The sequence below is a fragment of the Anser cygnoides genome, chromosome 7 (genome assembly GCF_040182565.1).
Source record: "Anser cygnoides isolate HZ-2024a breed goose chromosome 7, Taihu_goose_T2T_genome, whole genome shotgun sequence".
Lineage (NCBI taxonomy): Eukaryota > Metazoa > Chordata > Aves > Anseriformes > Anatidae > Anser > Anser cygnoides.
In genome coordinates, this window is record NC_089879.1 from 27,313,423 (window position 1) to 27,328,645 (window position 15,223).

The 15,223-nt window shown below is 43.9% G+C and overlaps 1 protein-coding gene and 1 long non-coding RNA gene across 2 annotated transcripts in view; one reads left to right on the plus strand and one right to left on the minus strand.

Annotated features, from left to right (window-relative positions):
* Nucleotides 1–4,840: 4,840 nt before the first annotated feature.
* Nucleotides 4,841–12,596, minus strand: LOC125183428 (uncharacterized). Its single transcript, XR_007165415.2, has 3 exons — nt 12,468–12,596; nt 6,976–7,045; nt 4,841–5,513 (listed from the first exon to the last, which is right to left on the minus strand). It is a non-coding gene; the product is annotated as an uncharacterized lncRNA (long non-coding RNA).
* A 362-nt stretch (nt 12,597–12,958) lies between these two features.
* The window catches only part of JMJD1C (jumonji domain containing 1C), a 158,671-nt gene continuing 156,406 nt past the window's right edge, over nt 12,959–15,223 (plus strand). Inside the window, exon 1 of the mRNA XM_067001093.1 lies at nt 12,959–13,302. Within this exon, the coding sequence (XP_066857194.1) occupies nt 13,150–13,302 (153 nt within the window). The 5' untranslated portion in view covers nt 12,959–13,149. The remainder of the gene's footprint in view (nt 13,303–15,223) is intronic.

Sequence of the window (15,223 nt, forward strand, 5' to 3'; positions counted from 1 at the left end):
TGTCTGGGTAATATCATCTCAGCATCTATATTCCATTGCTACTTGTGATGCATCAAATTTAATAATTATAGCAATATGTTGGAGATTTTTTTTAAATACACTTTCTGCTTTTGATGTTTCTGATCACTATGAAAAGCTTATGCTATTTTATAGTCTGCTGACTAAGCTCATATGCACACCAGCTGCATTTTATCAAGGAACAATGTTTGCCTTTTGAACTAGCTGATAGATTTTACTTTAAATGAAGATGAGATATACATTCTTTGGCAACATTTAGAACCTTGTTCAGCACAATATCCATTTACAGAAAGTCATAGCCTCCGGCTAAACGGTGCACCAACCCACGGCCATCAGCCCGAAAGAGGCAGGGAGGAAGTGTCCCAGAACCAGAAAGGATATCTGATGAATAACACAACCAGGATCATTCCATGTCATTTGGGTAGGTATTTGTAGAAGCAACAGATTACATACCTTTTCTAGGCTGTATTTACTAGTCATTACCCTGCTGGGAAGGTTTAGTATGAAAGTTAAGCTGACTCAAGGAATAATCAGAACTTTTTGTCCTGTCTCCCACAAATATAGAATGAAGATTGTCTTTTTCCTTTTGCAGCAACTTTAAAACTAGCTAGGAGAGTTACTCAAATAGAACACCTCTGTGAGCCTATGTACAACTGAAAGTTACTCTTCAGCCAGCTAACATATGTCTGCCCTGTTTTTCCTGACGAGGTCTAATCAAAACTCCTGACCACCAAATGCATTTAAGGAAGCCGTTCTATTATGCAGTATTGTGATTTTTGGTGGAGCAGTGCTTTCTGTCTCTTCATTTCTCAAGTTCCTTTTGTTCCAAGGATTTTGCTCTCTGTATTCTATCCTAAATTGGGTAAAGATCTCTTTTTACAAATTTTAAAACTGGAAGTGAGTATCAAATCATTTCATCTGACTTCAAAGACACAGAAATCCTTTATTTATGTTTTGAGTCAGATCACCTTTGTTTTCCTGAAGAGTTATTGCAGACAAAGGATATTGATTTGAGGCATCAGAACACAGTGTTTTATCAGTAAATTGTTTTTCCCTTAGAGGAAACCGGGAGCATGCTTTTAAACTTGGAATTTGCCTGTCGTTTCTAGTTATGGGTTCTTGCTATGCCCTAAGTGATAGATTAAAGAGCTCTTTTGCACCCATTATCTCTCCACAATGATTTATGCATGCTTAAGTCACCTTTCAATTTTCCGATGAGGTAAACTGCAAGCATCTTTAAACAGTTTTTTTTTTCTAGTCCCTAAATGCTTTATGGTAGATTTCTAGCTCTATCCACTTTTTTCCCTCCACTGCACTTCCGTATTCTGACACAATGACTCAATTTCTCTCAACTCCATATGACTTTGAATGACAGTTCTACCACCCACCTTTTTCCCCTCATTAATCGATGTAACAATATGTTATCAATTTTATCACTTTGTCATTTTGGGTGCTCTTTTTTTTTTTTTTTTTTTTGTCCTTTATGATCCAGGCATCTTTCTTGTGTACTGCTTCTCAGTACCTGGTCTGTTCATCTAGAGGCTTCGTCGGTCATCTGTTCTTAGAGGACTCACCTCCACGGCAGTCTGCAATCAAAGCTTTTTTTTTTTTTTGCATATATACCACAATCACACACTGAGTGTAGGTAGGTTAACAGCAACAGGATCATCAGCCCTTATTCTGTGTCCAAATTTCTGTTTACAAAAATTGGAGGGTCAACATTCACTTCTACCTTACAGGAAACAAGTAGTTACTTCTTATATGGAGAGTGACTGAGGCTAGCACTGAAGAAAACAGAGGCCATATGGAAAGAAACTTTGTTTGTTTTCTCGTGTAGCATTGCAGATTGTGCACACCAAAATATATCTTTCTTTCACAGGTCCCATACTTGATATGGAAATAATTTATTTCTGCCTTATCATCCTCAGTGGCAAGGAAGCCACCTTTTAGTTCTTTTCTCTGTTATTTTAGTATGACGTTACCAGCTAACATGGCAAGTTTTTGTACAATCTTATGTACTTAGAATACAACTGCAAGCTGTTTAAGACATTAGCAGTAATTGTCCAAGGTTTGAAGCCTGCCTGGGGAGCAGAGGGAGGCTCACACAGGAATTTTATGCATTGCTGGAAATCCATACCAGACTGTATTACTTGCTTCAGAAGGCAGCTAGAATATGTGTCTTGTACTAGGAACTTTGCCACCTTCTCTTTCCAAATAGCCTTTTAGTTCTTAGGAAAGTTGACTGTAGTTCCTCTGTGAAAAAGGGAGCACAGACAGTCTTTCAGCCTGTCTAGACATTCTGGATGCTGAGTGTTTAATGTCCTGGTACAACATAGCTGGACTATAGCAGTGGAAAGTGATGAAGGCAGGAAAAACAATAGGCAGAAATTCTGGTTTAACAGGCATAAATACTCTGCTGCTTTAGCTGCTCAATGCTGGTAGCTTGCAAGAGGCTAGGGAACAATTACCTAGATTATGTCAAGGAAGCTCTGTCTAGACAAAGCACAACTTCTTACCACAGAGGTTCACCCTTTTTTGTATACCTATTTTCTCCCAGAAGCTGCTAGAAAGAACTGCCAGTTATTGAAAACTGACACTAAAAGTCACAGTCCCACAAGTCCAAAATGGGAATCAGGAGCTGGTTTGTTATGGTTTCGTTTTTACCATATTGCTGTGTGGATACAGTTCTTCCCACATTTTTTTCTTCTTCCATCCTCTCTCCCAGTTTTGTAGAACAATTCACCAAGATATATGAAAACAGAAATAGCACACAGGAAAACAATTACACATCTCAGAGTGCAACCCAAAAATCAGGAACCTCATCAGCTGATCTCTGAAGTATTTAGGAGCATTAGCTGCACAAACGATTGATGTCCAGCAATCAAGTGTGTTGATGAGCTGAATGAAGAAACATGAAACCACCTCTATGGCTCTGAGTGGCCATTGAATTTGATTAAGTGGTTGACCCACTTAGTTCTCAGATAAAAATCAAGTACCAAGCTCCATGAGCCTTGTCACTGAACAAGTTTTGTAGCTATTGCAAAAATTGAAAGATGCTAATATTTTACTTAATTTCCCTGCAGATGAGTTGCACTACAACTGTAAACACCACTAAAAATCTCTTATATTAACAACTTCAGTTTTCAGTTGGACTAGGAGTTACCAGTGTGTGCTTTCAGCCTCATTTTTTATAATGAAGTTCATGTAAACAACATGAAACGGTGTTGAATCGCTGGGATATAACTTATGCACAGGGTTCAAAGCAGAATAAAACATGAGAAAATTGGAAATGGCATGAGGCTTTGAGGCCTACACAAGGTGCTTTGTTATAACCATTTCCTTGAACTTTTATTTTGTCCTTCTGTTGTCAGTAATTTCAGAAGAAAAAAAGGCAGTGGATTTGCATTGCATTAGGGCATTTGGGAGTCTCAAATTACAGATTTAATAAGAGCTGTTTGAGGCCTCATCCTACAAAGGGATATCACTCCCTAATCCAGGACATCACTCCCCAATCCAGGACATCAGTGTAGCCACACCAGCTGGCTCATCACCTTCCTCAGACTTTTACCTTTCTGAATCATCTCAAGCAAGGCTCAGTACAGTCATGTAAGTTCTGGTTCAGGTAAATAGCTTCGCTGGAATTACAATGCCAGCAGAACTGACTTCTAAGCATTTCCTGAAGTCCAAGTTACATATAGGGCTTTTCTACACAGGCCAGCTTGTGACAGGGAAGTGTTCTCTCATTACACTTAAGATCACAACTCAATGTTTCATAATTTGGAGCCGTCTTTAGATGTGGTCATATGGAAGAATGTTCCCATTAGTTACTGCTACAACTCAATAATACCAGAGCAAAGTTTTGTGGAAATTGCATTGTGATTAAGAGGAAGAAGGAAGAAAAAAAAATCAGACATACCAGGACACAAGATTTATTTTTCCACTTGCTATTCTTCCTTTTTCTCCCTCCCTCCTTTCAGCTATTTTTAATAGTAGGGCTTACTTGGTTTTGGCCTATTACTGCTGAAGCATGATCAGTTTCTAAATGTAGAAGTTGTCGATGTGAATCAGTAGTACAGTAATCCAGAGCCCAGGCTGGAGTCAGGTTCTGGGATTTAGGGCTTGATACTGGCAGCAAACCCACCTTCAGTTCACTCGCTGAAGACTGAAGGGAGGGAGGTCTCCTGCCCGCGGATGTGTCCTGCACGCAACCACCTGCACACACCTTGCTAAAATTTCTTCAGCAGACATTGTATTGAGAATGTTTTTGAACATTAGAATCTATACATCCTAAAGCAGATTGTTCCTTTGGATTCCTGCATGGCATTCTATAAGATATCACAAGACAGAACCAAGTAAGTGCTTGTATAGATAGAAATTTGAGAAGACATGTTTCTTAAAGTGAGTAGAAATTTCAGGTCCAGAAGTCACACACAACAGGAAAAAAAAAAAAAACCACAAAGAATGTGATCCTGCATCATTTATTCTGGGAATAAAACAGCAAGGCAGATACCTGCAACTGCTGAGGACTGAGTACATCTTTTCTCTACTAATCTTTCTATCCAACAAGGTTTTTCCCAATTCAGTCATGTTTACTGTCAGTTGATGCTTCAGCAACATAACAGGTGCTTTTATAAATTGTTGACCTTTACAGTAAGGGCTTTCCTGAGGGAGAGAAATAACTGCCTGTTTTATTCCTGCATCCACAGAGCTGGTTTGCTGAAGAGATATCTGCTGGCTGAACTTTGACAAACCAGACCATGAAAACAGACTTGCGCTTCTATGTTTTCTAGTCTAGAGAGTCACTAGGACTAAGGAAGCATAAGAGACTAGCAGAGTGGCAGCGAGGATAGGTGTAGCAAGCAGGTAGCATTTCTGGGTTGGAAAGCCGTGGAATATAACTCAGGGTGGTGGGTGTGGTCGCAGAAGTGGATGTCTCCAACACCACAGCATCGATGACTGTATAACGTGGACTTGAAGATATTTATATAAACAACAGTAGTTGCTGAAACTGAAATACAGGAAACCCCATCTCAACATAAGACTTTTCCCACTGTGCGAGCAGTTGAACTCTGGAACAGGTTGCCCAGAGAGGCTGTGAAGTCTCCAGTCTCGGAGACGTTCAAAGCCTGACTGGACAAGTTTCTGAGCAACCTGCTGTGGGTGATCCTGCTCTGAGCAGGGGGGGAGGGCAGACTAGACAGTCTCCAGAGGTCCTTTCCAGTATCATCTAGTCTGTAACCCCGAGGCAATCTCTTTATTCAATTAAATGACACTGCAACAAACAAACACAATCTTCTGCTCTTTAGTCCAAGACGACAGGCAAGTCCTTTCTCATCTCTCTGCTCATGTAGGTCTGCGCCTTTTCAGGTTGTCATTAGAAGATGTAACGTTTCATTACTCTTCTTGCAGTAAGGACAGCCTTAAATCAATTCCCTTTCCAGGGCTGGTTTTAAATATAGCCTGAACAAATGTGACAGACAGACCCGGGAACACTCCTAATAAGAACAGCAAATGAATTGAAGAAGTTACTGGCTCCGTAGAAAATTTGTGATGGTTTTAATTTGGATAACAGTACCAGAAAAAAAAATAAGGAAACCCTGTTGCTTAATCAGCATGGAATCAGTAACATCAATTTGTCTGCATCCTGTACACTATGAAATATTAAGAATATCCTTGTCAAAGAGGTAAACGTTGTTAAATAATGGCTATTACTGAACTCTAGAACACAGCCCTAATTTGTTGCCTTTTCTGACACAGAAATTTAACAAGACAGGTAGTTGGAATATAAGAAAGAAACCCTTGTATCAATTTTAATACAATTTAGAGACAGTTTGCTGGCAGGAAGAAAGAAGAACCATCATCTCGTGAATAAAAAAAAGCAGTCAGAAGAGTTTGTTAAAAGGGTAGTTACCACATGTGATAGTTACTGGTTTAGACAAACCTGATATCAACCAATCATCTTGTAATGATACATAGATTATGATATATCAAGAGCGCTACAGTTACATTAAGAAAATTCAAATGAATTTGTATAACAAGGTAGTAAGAGAATGATGCTAAAAACAAACAGAACAAAGAAATTGAGGAAAAGTGATAGTATAGAGCTTAAAAAAAGGTGTTAAAGGAACTTTTTTTTTTAATGGTTTTCTATGAACTTCTCTTTCTACCTTGACTTCAGAAAGACCCAACTACTTTTGTATTGGCCAGAGGAAGTAGCCATAAGTAATAAGTTCAGGTAATTTTCCCTAGTTAGTACATAATTACTCATAGCTAAACTCAGCTATTTTTCATCTCAGATTTAGACCTTTGCCAACCCCACAAACTTCTCATTAGCTTTTTATTGTGTAGTAGTATGCGAAGCCGTTTCCTTGCTATAACTATTACCTGCTTTAGTTATACCAGGGTAATAATAACAGCCAAACAATTTCAACCTAAAGCAGCTGTGAACAAAAGGGCCTTCTTCCAAGTGTCAACCCCCCAAAAATGTGTGTATGATCCAGAAGAAAAATCAGTAGACAGGAAGTTACTTGTATGAGAACAACAGTACAATCCTTACTACTGATTTTTTTTAGTGTGTGTGAGAAGTTTTAAGATAAACATTCAAAGATTTATGTAGAGTGCTAATCAGATTATAAAGCTTTGTCACCTTAAGTTAGAGTTGTTGAAAGTGCTCGTAAGACCTCACAAATTCAAGCAGTTGAAACAGAATGTTCTAGTTGCTTATTTTCCTACATTGTCTTTATTAGTCAGGGTCTTACACCAGTGATCTCTAGCGAGGATAAGAGACCTGATCCACCTCCTAATTAATTCAAAGAGTACCTGTACAGTTATTTTAGTGACAACTATAGTATCTACTTATAAAGTGATGTACTTAAACATCTTTCACTCATCATAGAATTAAGTTCTCCCATAATGTTTGAGTGACTGATATATCTTAAAACTGATACGACAGCTTACCATTTAGAAATAATATTTGTCTTCATATATTTTTACTATTGTCCATCTGCTAACATTAGAAGTCTACTCACTGTACAAATAGAGATAACAATAAAAAAGAATTTAGCATTATGTAAAAATTAAAAAAGTACATTCTTGATAACACAAAGTTGGTGCTTTAGGAGACTGTGTGAGGAAAAATAGTATTTCCACATAGCTAGGTATACTGCTACCTAATCCACTGTTAGTAGCAGTGAAACACTTAGTACTTCTTAAATAGCTCAGGTTTGTGTAGACAGAAACTCTCCTGAAGTTAAAGGTTTCTGAAAAATCAATTTATTCATTTTTAAGCGTGATTGGTTTCAGGTTTGGTGTGTGAGCAATTGACACTAGAAATGAGCGTTGTTCCTGGGAGCAGCTGGGTGAAAGGAAGGTTTTTTCAGAAGGAGTGTTAGTGCATTGGTATTGCTGAAGCTGCTCAGGCTCTGAATATGCTGGAAATCTTCTGGACTTCTGTGGGTAGATCCCCTTAGCTAAAAATAATTTGTTCTCAGTTCTTATGCTTCCTTCTGAGTATTATAGCATGCATTGTCCCAGGAGAACATTGCAGGAGAGCTCTGTTAGGGGCTGACAGATCTGAATGCCTTCTACACTGTGCCTAAAGCTCAGTCTGTGTCTAAGAACTACCAAAGCCTCAAGCTGGCAGCAGAAGCTTGCTGAAAGGTAGAAAAGAAACTTGTCTAGAAACCTAAAGTTACTGGGATGGCCACAGAGTAGCCACACAAATTTTACACTGCTGCAGCCTGTTCTTGCTCTGAATGCTTATATCTCCACTGACTTACATTAAGCCAGCTAGGAAACAGTAGTACCTAGATCTCTGTCTTGAAGCAAATGAGAACATTTCCAACCTCTGAAAATTTCCCTCCAAGCAAATTCAAAAGGTCATTCAAAATTCAAAAGATTGGATGATCCAGCCTCGCTGATTTGGGACAAAGCAGGACCAAAGCAGGAAGTTTCACCTTAGGAATTAAGCCTGTAGGTATTCAGGGAAAAGTGCAGACTGACAACTTTGTTATCTCTATTCTTCCCACCCTGTTTTTTGTTTTTATTGGTTGTAAACTCAATGGGAGCAAAAGACTGTTTCTTACTAAAGTGTTATGTTGGTCTAATGATGCTCTACCCTCAGGCTGCAATTAAATAATTACTGCAGAAAGGGGTGACGGGCATTAAAGATGGTGCTATCCTCCATCTGGAGGGAAGATGCCGGCCCCCACAGCAGTGGGTAAAGTGTGAACAGAGCTCTGCAGCTTCAGGGCAAAAGTCCAAGGAATCAGCAGAAACTGCTCCTGTGGCTTTGTTGGGCTGGGTCAATTGTGTATTTAAAATAGATAGGGGATGCTCTTGAGATCTGTTTTGTTGGCTCAACTGTAAAACAGTAGGACGTGTTTGAGGGTGACGAGAAGAAAGGGATTGTTATGGATGGGTTAATTAACTTGAACAAAAAGAAATTCTGGAGTCACAGCATATTGAGTATTAATCTAGACTATAAATTCACTGTAATTCCTTCCTATTGTCAGTGTTGATAAAGGGGCACCATGTGAATTGCAGTGTTTTCTAGTACACTTGTGGTTGGAGTGACTTGCAAAAGCAATAAGCTGAAGTCTTCTTTCTTTGTGTGTTGTGGCAACAGCTAGGGTGATGTTGACAAAGTCCTGCAGGTAATACCCAGGCATAGGGTGTGTGTGTGCTGTAGTAACCTGCAGTGTAAATACTGCAGTAAATTTGCATCAATTTTATGAGTAAGAAAGTCAAGAGACGGGAAAAGATCAGGAGTTGTCAACCAACAGCCCTGAATGCAGCTGTGGACAGTCAGCGAGGTAAGTCATAGCGAATCACCGCATGGAGTGTTAGTGGCAGAGCTGGGGATGTAATCCCCTGGGACTCAGGTCTTACTGTTATGCACCTTTGCACTTTCTGCATTATTCTTTGTACGTGCATTAAATAGGTGCATTTAAATAATGTTTTTTGTACTAAGCCTGTGTCCCATTAAGTGCTCAAGGATTGTCTCACCACTTCATTATGTGTTCAGGGAAGGCATTTTTGGTAGGATGCATTAAGAAAAGCCCTTTGACACTATGTGGAACATAAAAGTAATATAGGTATAAGCCGGAAGTTAGGTTTAGTTTTGTAGGGGAAATGACTGGTGTTTGAGGAATACTTTTGTTTTTTTTTCCTCTTGACTGTGGTTTTATTTAAGCTAGGAAACTTTTTAAAACCAGATAATACAAGTTGCTACTAAGTATAGATTCTTAATTTCCTGGTTTCCTGGTGGTGAACCTTTGGAAGCATTAAATGTGACCTCGTAAGTTTCTGATAAATTACAGATTCAGAGGAACCTGACATTTACTATCTTCCAAGGAAAGGTAAAATAGATCTAAAAGTATAGAGTATAGAATTTCAGGTATAGCTGAATCAACATTTGTTCTGCTTAAGAGTTGTGACTGTGACAAGTCATTTTCCCTTCCCCACTGAACTTTCCTTACTGCAAAGTGGAAATAACCATTTTTAAATGTAGTATTTATCTGTATGCAGAAGGTGCAATTACTGCCAACGCAGGCTGTGCTATGCTTCAACTTCAAAGTTAGAAATAGCTCCTCATAAAGATCTTAATTTTGCAACTGACCTATGTGTATAGTTTCAGGGAAGTGGGACTGAAAATATTTTGGTATAAGTAAGTAATTTACCAATCTGTGCCACTTAAAGGATACTGTTAATAACATTACATGCATGATAGCCTTTTCAGGTGATTAAATGTCCAGCTGAAGTGGGGTAAATAGCTATAGAAGCCATTTGCTGAAGATATAAACAGCACCATCAATATCTTTCCAATTACAGCAAAAGATGGAAGATGCTGTGATTTTGAAATCATGGAAATAGCTTTACTTGTTGCTTGAAGGGATAGAAAACAGCCTTGTTTCCCCCACCTTCCTATTCCTGTCCCTTTGTGGCAGGGCGAAGTTGACTGGCTCAGGTGGTTAATGCTGGGTAGATGTGACTTGAGTGAGAAAGGATTGACCCAGCAAGTCATACCTAGCATCAGTGTGATTTTTCTTTTGTTGAGATGGCTGAATTTTTTTTTTTTTTTTGCTTTGCCTGTAAATCTTGGTACCTAAAGCAATCAGTTGCTGCATTAAAGCTGCACTAGGACCGTGTACAAGTACAACAGGAGTTTCCCTGTGGTAGGTTCCCTGAGATGAGCCCCCTACCCTGGGGTCCAGCCTCGGACACCTCAATTACAAAGGGCTAGGGTGGGAGGTGAGCTGAGGGGGGATTGTTCTGGTGGCCTGAGGTGGGGTGGGGATTGCACAGAAATGGCAAGAGCTTGAGTCAATGTGATCTGGAGTGTGCTTACAGGGGCACAGCTGAGCCTCTTGGGCTCATGGACCTGGTGTGTGGCCCAAGGTCCCCAGAGCTGTGGAGATCTGGGGAAGAAGGAGAGTTTACCAAATAGTTTCTGTTTTGTAGTGAGAAGCTGCTGAAGCAGTAAGGTGCGGTAGTGGGAGAGCTTGTCAGGATTCCTCCTAATTTCTGGGTTTAGACATTTTGCTTTGATTTTTGCCTGCTATTCTCCAAACCTGAAAACGTCAACTGTGTTTTGGTGTTGCATGCAAGAGCCTGGCTTTGAGTGCTGCTGCTAAGCTAAAAGGATGATGATTTATCTGGCCTTTCTAGAGTAATTTGAGAGGAGGCTTCCTTATGCTATTTTCTTCAGAAGATGGATCAATTCAAACTGTCCTTAATCCTTTCAATCCTGCAGATTATGGTGTTTTGGATTTTCAGTTCAAGTATTGCATAATACTTTTCAAGGAAATAGAGGAGGTGTTGCTTTGAAAGGGGGATTGATGTATTGGTTTGATGCCTGCAAAGCTTCTGAGGAAGGAAGAAATCCCACTGCAGTGTGATAGAGCACTGGCTGTCTAAAAGCTAGTCTCTGTGCATCTTTGGGGCTTAGGCCACAGCACAACATTACTGGTTTATGTTCTGTTGCAGCTGGAGACTGAGAGTCGATTGATCTGCATCCTGAACATCTAGTGCTTTTGTGGTTTCCAGCACCTGGCAGAGATGTGAGGAGAGGAGGAAAAAGCTGAGAAGAAATGGGTAAGTGAACAGGAGCTGAGAAAATGTTGCTGAAGGTGGAGAATGGGTCCCATGGGTCTCTTCTACACCGATCCACCTGAACACGGTCACTTTGACGTTCCTGAAGCATGTGCGGGTAACAAAAGTTGTTGAAAGCTGATGACTTTGGAAAAAGAAGGGTTTGAGATGCGGGGTGGCTGGAGGTGGAGGCTGCCCTGGCCCTGTGCCACAAGGCCTTCTGTTAAGCCTTTTTCTCCTGGGCTGTGTGACAAGCTGTTCAAAAGCAGCACTGTGCTCGCTGGTGTGGTGGGGAGCTGAGTGAGGGTCCTGCCCGTCTCGCTCGGCACCTGGGACCTGGTGACTGGAATTCACACCTAACCGTTCACATAACTTGGTCTTACAGTTCTTATCGCTGAAAAATACCACTAAAATGATACAGTGGTGAACAATAGCCTTTAGTGAATTCGGAGCTATACTAGAATGTAATGCTGGTGTCATCACTTTGAGATGAATTCTTGGAATGAATAAAAGATATTTAATAATATAGTAGTATCTGATAAATTCCAATCTTTGTCTATTATATCATATAACTCAGCTTTTGGGGCATATTTTATGGTTTGTTACACACTAATGTAATCTACTTAAGTGTATAATTCTGTAATAATCTCAAATTACTCTTTGGCTAAACAAGAGGGAATCTAATAAAACTATAAAGAGTTTTGATATGATTAATATTTATTTAGTTGTCCTTGTAACTGCTTTTTAAACTGCTTATGAGTAACTGCTCTATAAGGATAATTTTTGCACGTTCTGCGAGACTGCATTTTTTCGGTCACTGGTAGCATTACTTTGAAATGTGGATGAAGATCTCATTTTGTTTGGCTGTGATGTGGTTTGTCCTGCAGATTCTAAGGAGCGCACCTTATACATGTGTACCTTATGTCCTACATACATCCCTAGCCTGCTGCCGATGCGATGCCAGGCAGCTATAGGTTCTTACATAAAGGTCTTGTGAGTTATTCCAATGCTGTAAACAAACTTGTCATGCTGAATGACAAATTGATTTTTTTTGCTTTGTTAATTAACTTCACTTGTACCAGAAGTTATTTGTTCCTCTGAAATATATGGGAATGTGCGAAGATGGCACTCCTGACTTATTGCCCTTGCCTCATAATCTTTATTTTTTACAAGTGCGCTGTTCAAATTTACTCCCCAGTGCTGGGTGAGAGATCATTAACTTGCTCTATTGAAAGCAAGCGGCCCAGCAAAGAAAGGCTGAAGTTTGTGAAAGCTATGCTTGCAGATAAGGCGAAGGAAAATATGTTAAATGTGGAATTACCACAGCATGATGACAGGCTTCACAGAAAAACACTTACTGGAGAGTAGGGGAGGCATAACGAAGCCATGTTCTGTAGCGGGGGGCGGCTCTGAGGTGCACCAGAGGGGTCTCGGGGCTGGCTGCGGGTGACGGGGCTGCCACCAGCGGGGTGCGGGGCCTGCAGCACCTCAGCAGGGGCTCGGCAACCGCCGCATTCCGTGGGCGAGAAGATGGATGGTTGTCTGCCGAGCTGAGCCGGGGGGGCCGCAGGGGCCCTGAGGGGCCTGAGGCAGCAGCGGCCCGGGGCGGGGGCCGGGGGGGGGGCTGCTCCCGGGGCGGGCCGGGCGCTGAGCGTCCGGGGGGGCCCCGGGCGCGGACTCTTTGCGGCGGCGGCCGCTCGCCCCCCGCCCCGCGCTGCCTGGCGGAGGGAGACGGCGCGTGGTGCCGGTCGCCATGGCAGTGGGCTGCGGGGGCGGAGTGGTCGGGGCCGCAGCGCGGCGCTGAGGGCGGGCGGGGAGGAGGAGGAGGGAGCGCGCCCCCGGCCCCGCGGCTGTTTGTGGCAGGCGGCCGGCGGCGGAGCGGCCCCGCGGCGCCGGCCCGGCCGAGGGGCGCGGACCCGAGCCCGCCGCTGAGGCGAACGAGCCCCGCTCCGCGCCTGCCCCCGCCATGGGCGGCCCGTAAGGGAGCGGGCTCGGCTCGGCGGCTGGTGCGGTGCCTGCGCGGCGGCGGCGGCGGCGGCCATGGCGGTGGAGACGCGGCCGGAGCTGGTGGGGAAGCGGTTCCTCTGCCTCGGCGGCAACGGCGGCGGCGAGGAGCCGGCGGAGAGCGGGCGCTGGCGGGCAGGGGTCATCCGCGCCGTGTCGCAGCGGGACTCGCACAGCGCCGAGCTGGCGGTAAGCGGCCGGGCCTGCGGCGGGGCGGGACGCAGCCCCCCGCCGGGGCGACGCGGGGACACGCCCGGGGACGCGGCGGGGTGCCCCCGGCCGGGGCCTCGGGGCTCCCCCCGGGCCGGGGGCCGTACGATGGAGCCGGCCGGGCCCCCGCCGCCTCGGCGGTGCCGCTGCGGTGCCCCCGGGCCGTGTTCCCGTGGCGGTGGGGCCGGCGGAAAGCGCGGTTCAAAATAGCACGGCTGGGAAGGGACGGCCCGGCCCGGCGCTGCTGCTGCTGCCCTGCGGAGCCGCTCGGCTGGGGGGAGGCAGCCCGGGGTGCCCTGGTGCCCTGCTCGCCAGCTCGGCCAGCGAACAACCGGGGATTAGCCACTGCCTGGCGCGGCGGAGAGAGAGCAGTAGGGTCTGCAAAATGCCCAGGAATTCCTGCATTCCTCCATCCCGGGCTCCAAGCTTTGTTTTAGAAACAGAATGCATGTGACACTTGAAATGCCACTTCTTTTTTTTTCCTTTTTACTATATTGTGGGTTGTGCTGTTGTGTTTTTCTTCATACTAGCCGTAACTCAGGTAGCGTGCTGTCCATGCCCTTCTGTGAGAAATGCCGTGCGCTTTCACCCTTTGGTTATACGTGAGAATAGTCTAGAATACATTATTTTTAGAGCCTGCTTTGGATGTTATTCTTACAGGAGAGTATTCTCTACAAGCTTTATGCAGTTATGGAAACACTGAGTAACGTTTGGGGAGATGTGTACTAACATTTACAAGTCAGACCTGTAATTTGTAAACTCTGTGAGCAGAGCTGCCATAAAGAGAGAAAGGGCGCTAAAGCCAGGCGTCCAGGGCTTGTCTCTTTTATGTTAAACAGGCAACGTATGCTGCCTGTTGTAAGCGTGCCCTTCTCTTGCTAACTCTGGTATCCGAGTGGTTTTTCTCTTCAAATTCTCATTCCTTACGACCCCTGGTAGTTGAAGGAAGAGCTGTCACGCTGTGATGGGCCCCCCGGGGCAGGATGATGACTCAGGGTGTGCCTACGCGCGTGGCGGAGCACCCTGTGGACAGACCCGAGCTACCTGCGACGCCGAGCCTGGGTGCAGTGCAGCGCTGGCGTGGCCGGGTTCCTTGCTGCGCGTGGGCTCGCCACGCAGCGCTGCGTTACGCTGCGGGGGCTTGCTGGCCACTTGGGGTGCCGGAAGCCTGCGAGGGTTTTGGAGATACTGTCTGGGTCTAATGAGTCCCAGACAGTCCTGAGCTACTGGAGCATCGCTGCTCCCTCTGAGAGCAGTGTTTGCTTTTCCTGTCACCTGTTCTCTGTCCCCAAGGCGCAAACAGGCATAAATCACAAAGGGAGAAACGATAAGGTTTCTGTGAACAACAGGTAGTTTCTGGCGGTTAGGCTGTCCTGCAGTAGTGGTTAACGTTAACCTCTCATGAGTTTGATGCTTGCTGATAGCAATACTCACTTCTCCTGCCCACAGTGAAGAACAACCCTGTTTTTCTGTCAGGCCCAGTTCCACATGTACCACCACAGCTGGGTAGCACCGCTCCTAGCCTTCGTGGCTTTCCTTTCAGGTGGTCGTCCCTAGGAATAGCTCCAGACCCTTCTGTTCCTCGTCACTGGACTGAAATGGTAATTCTCCTTGACAGTTCCATTGCTGCCCACAGGGCGCAGCATAAAGATGTTGAAACTGATTTTTTTTTTTTATCAATTTTGCATATTCTTGATCCGTCTGAGCTGGATGGCCTTTGCAGAAGTACAGACGATGCCCTCCTCTGCAGGAAGGGAGGAGGACGAGGGTATTAGTAGGCATTTTCAAGATGGTTGAAAAGCAACTAGAGCTGAATTACCTTTTTTAATCCGGGCTTCACAAGGAAGCATCATTTACACCATTTCAGTGTCTTTTCATTCTTAATAAGTGTGAACCCCTC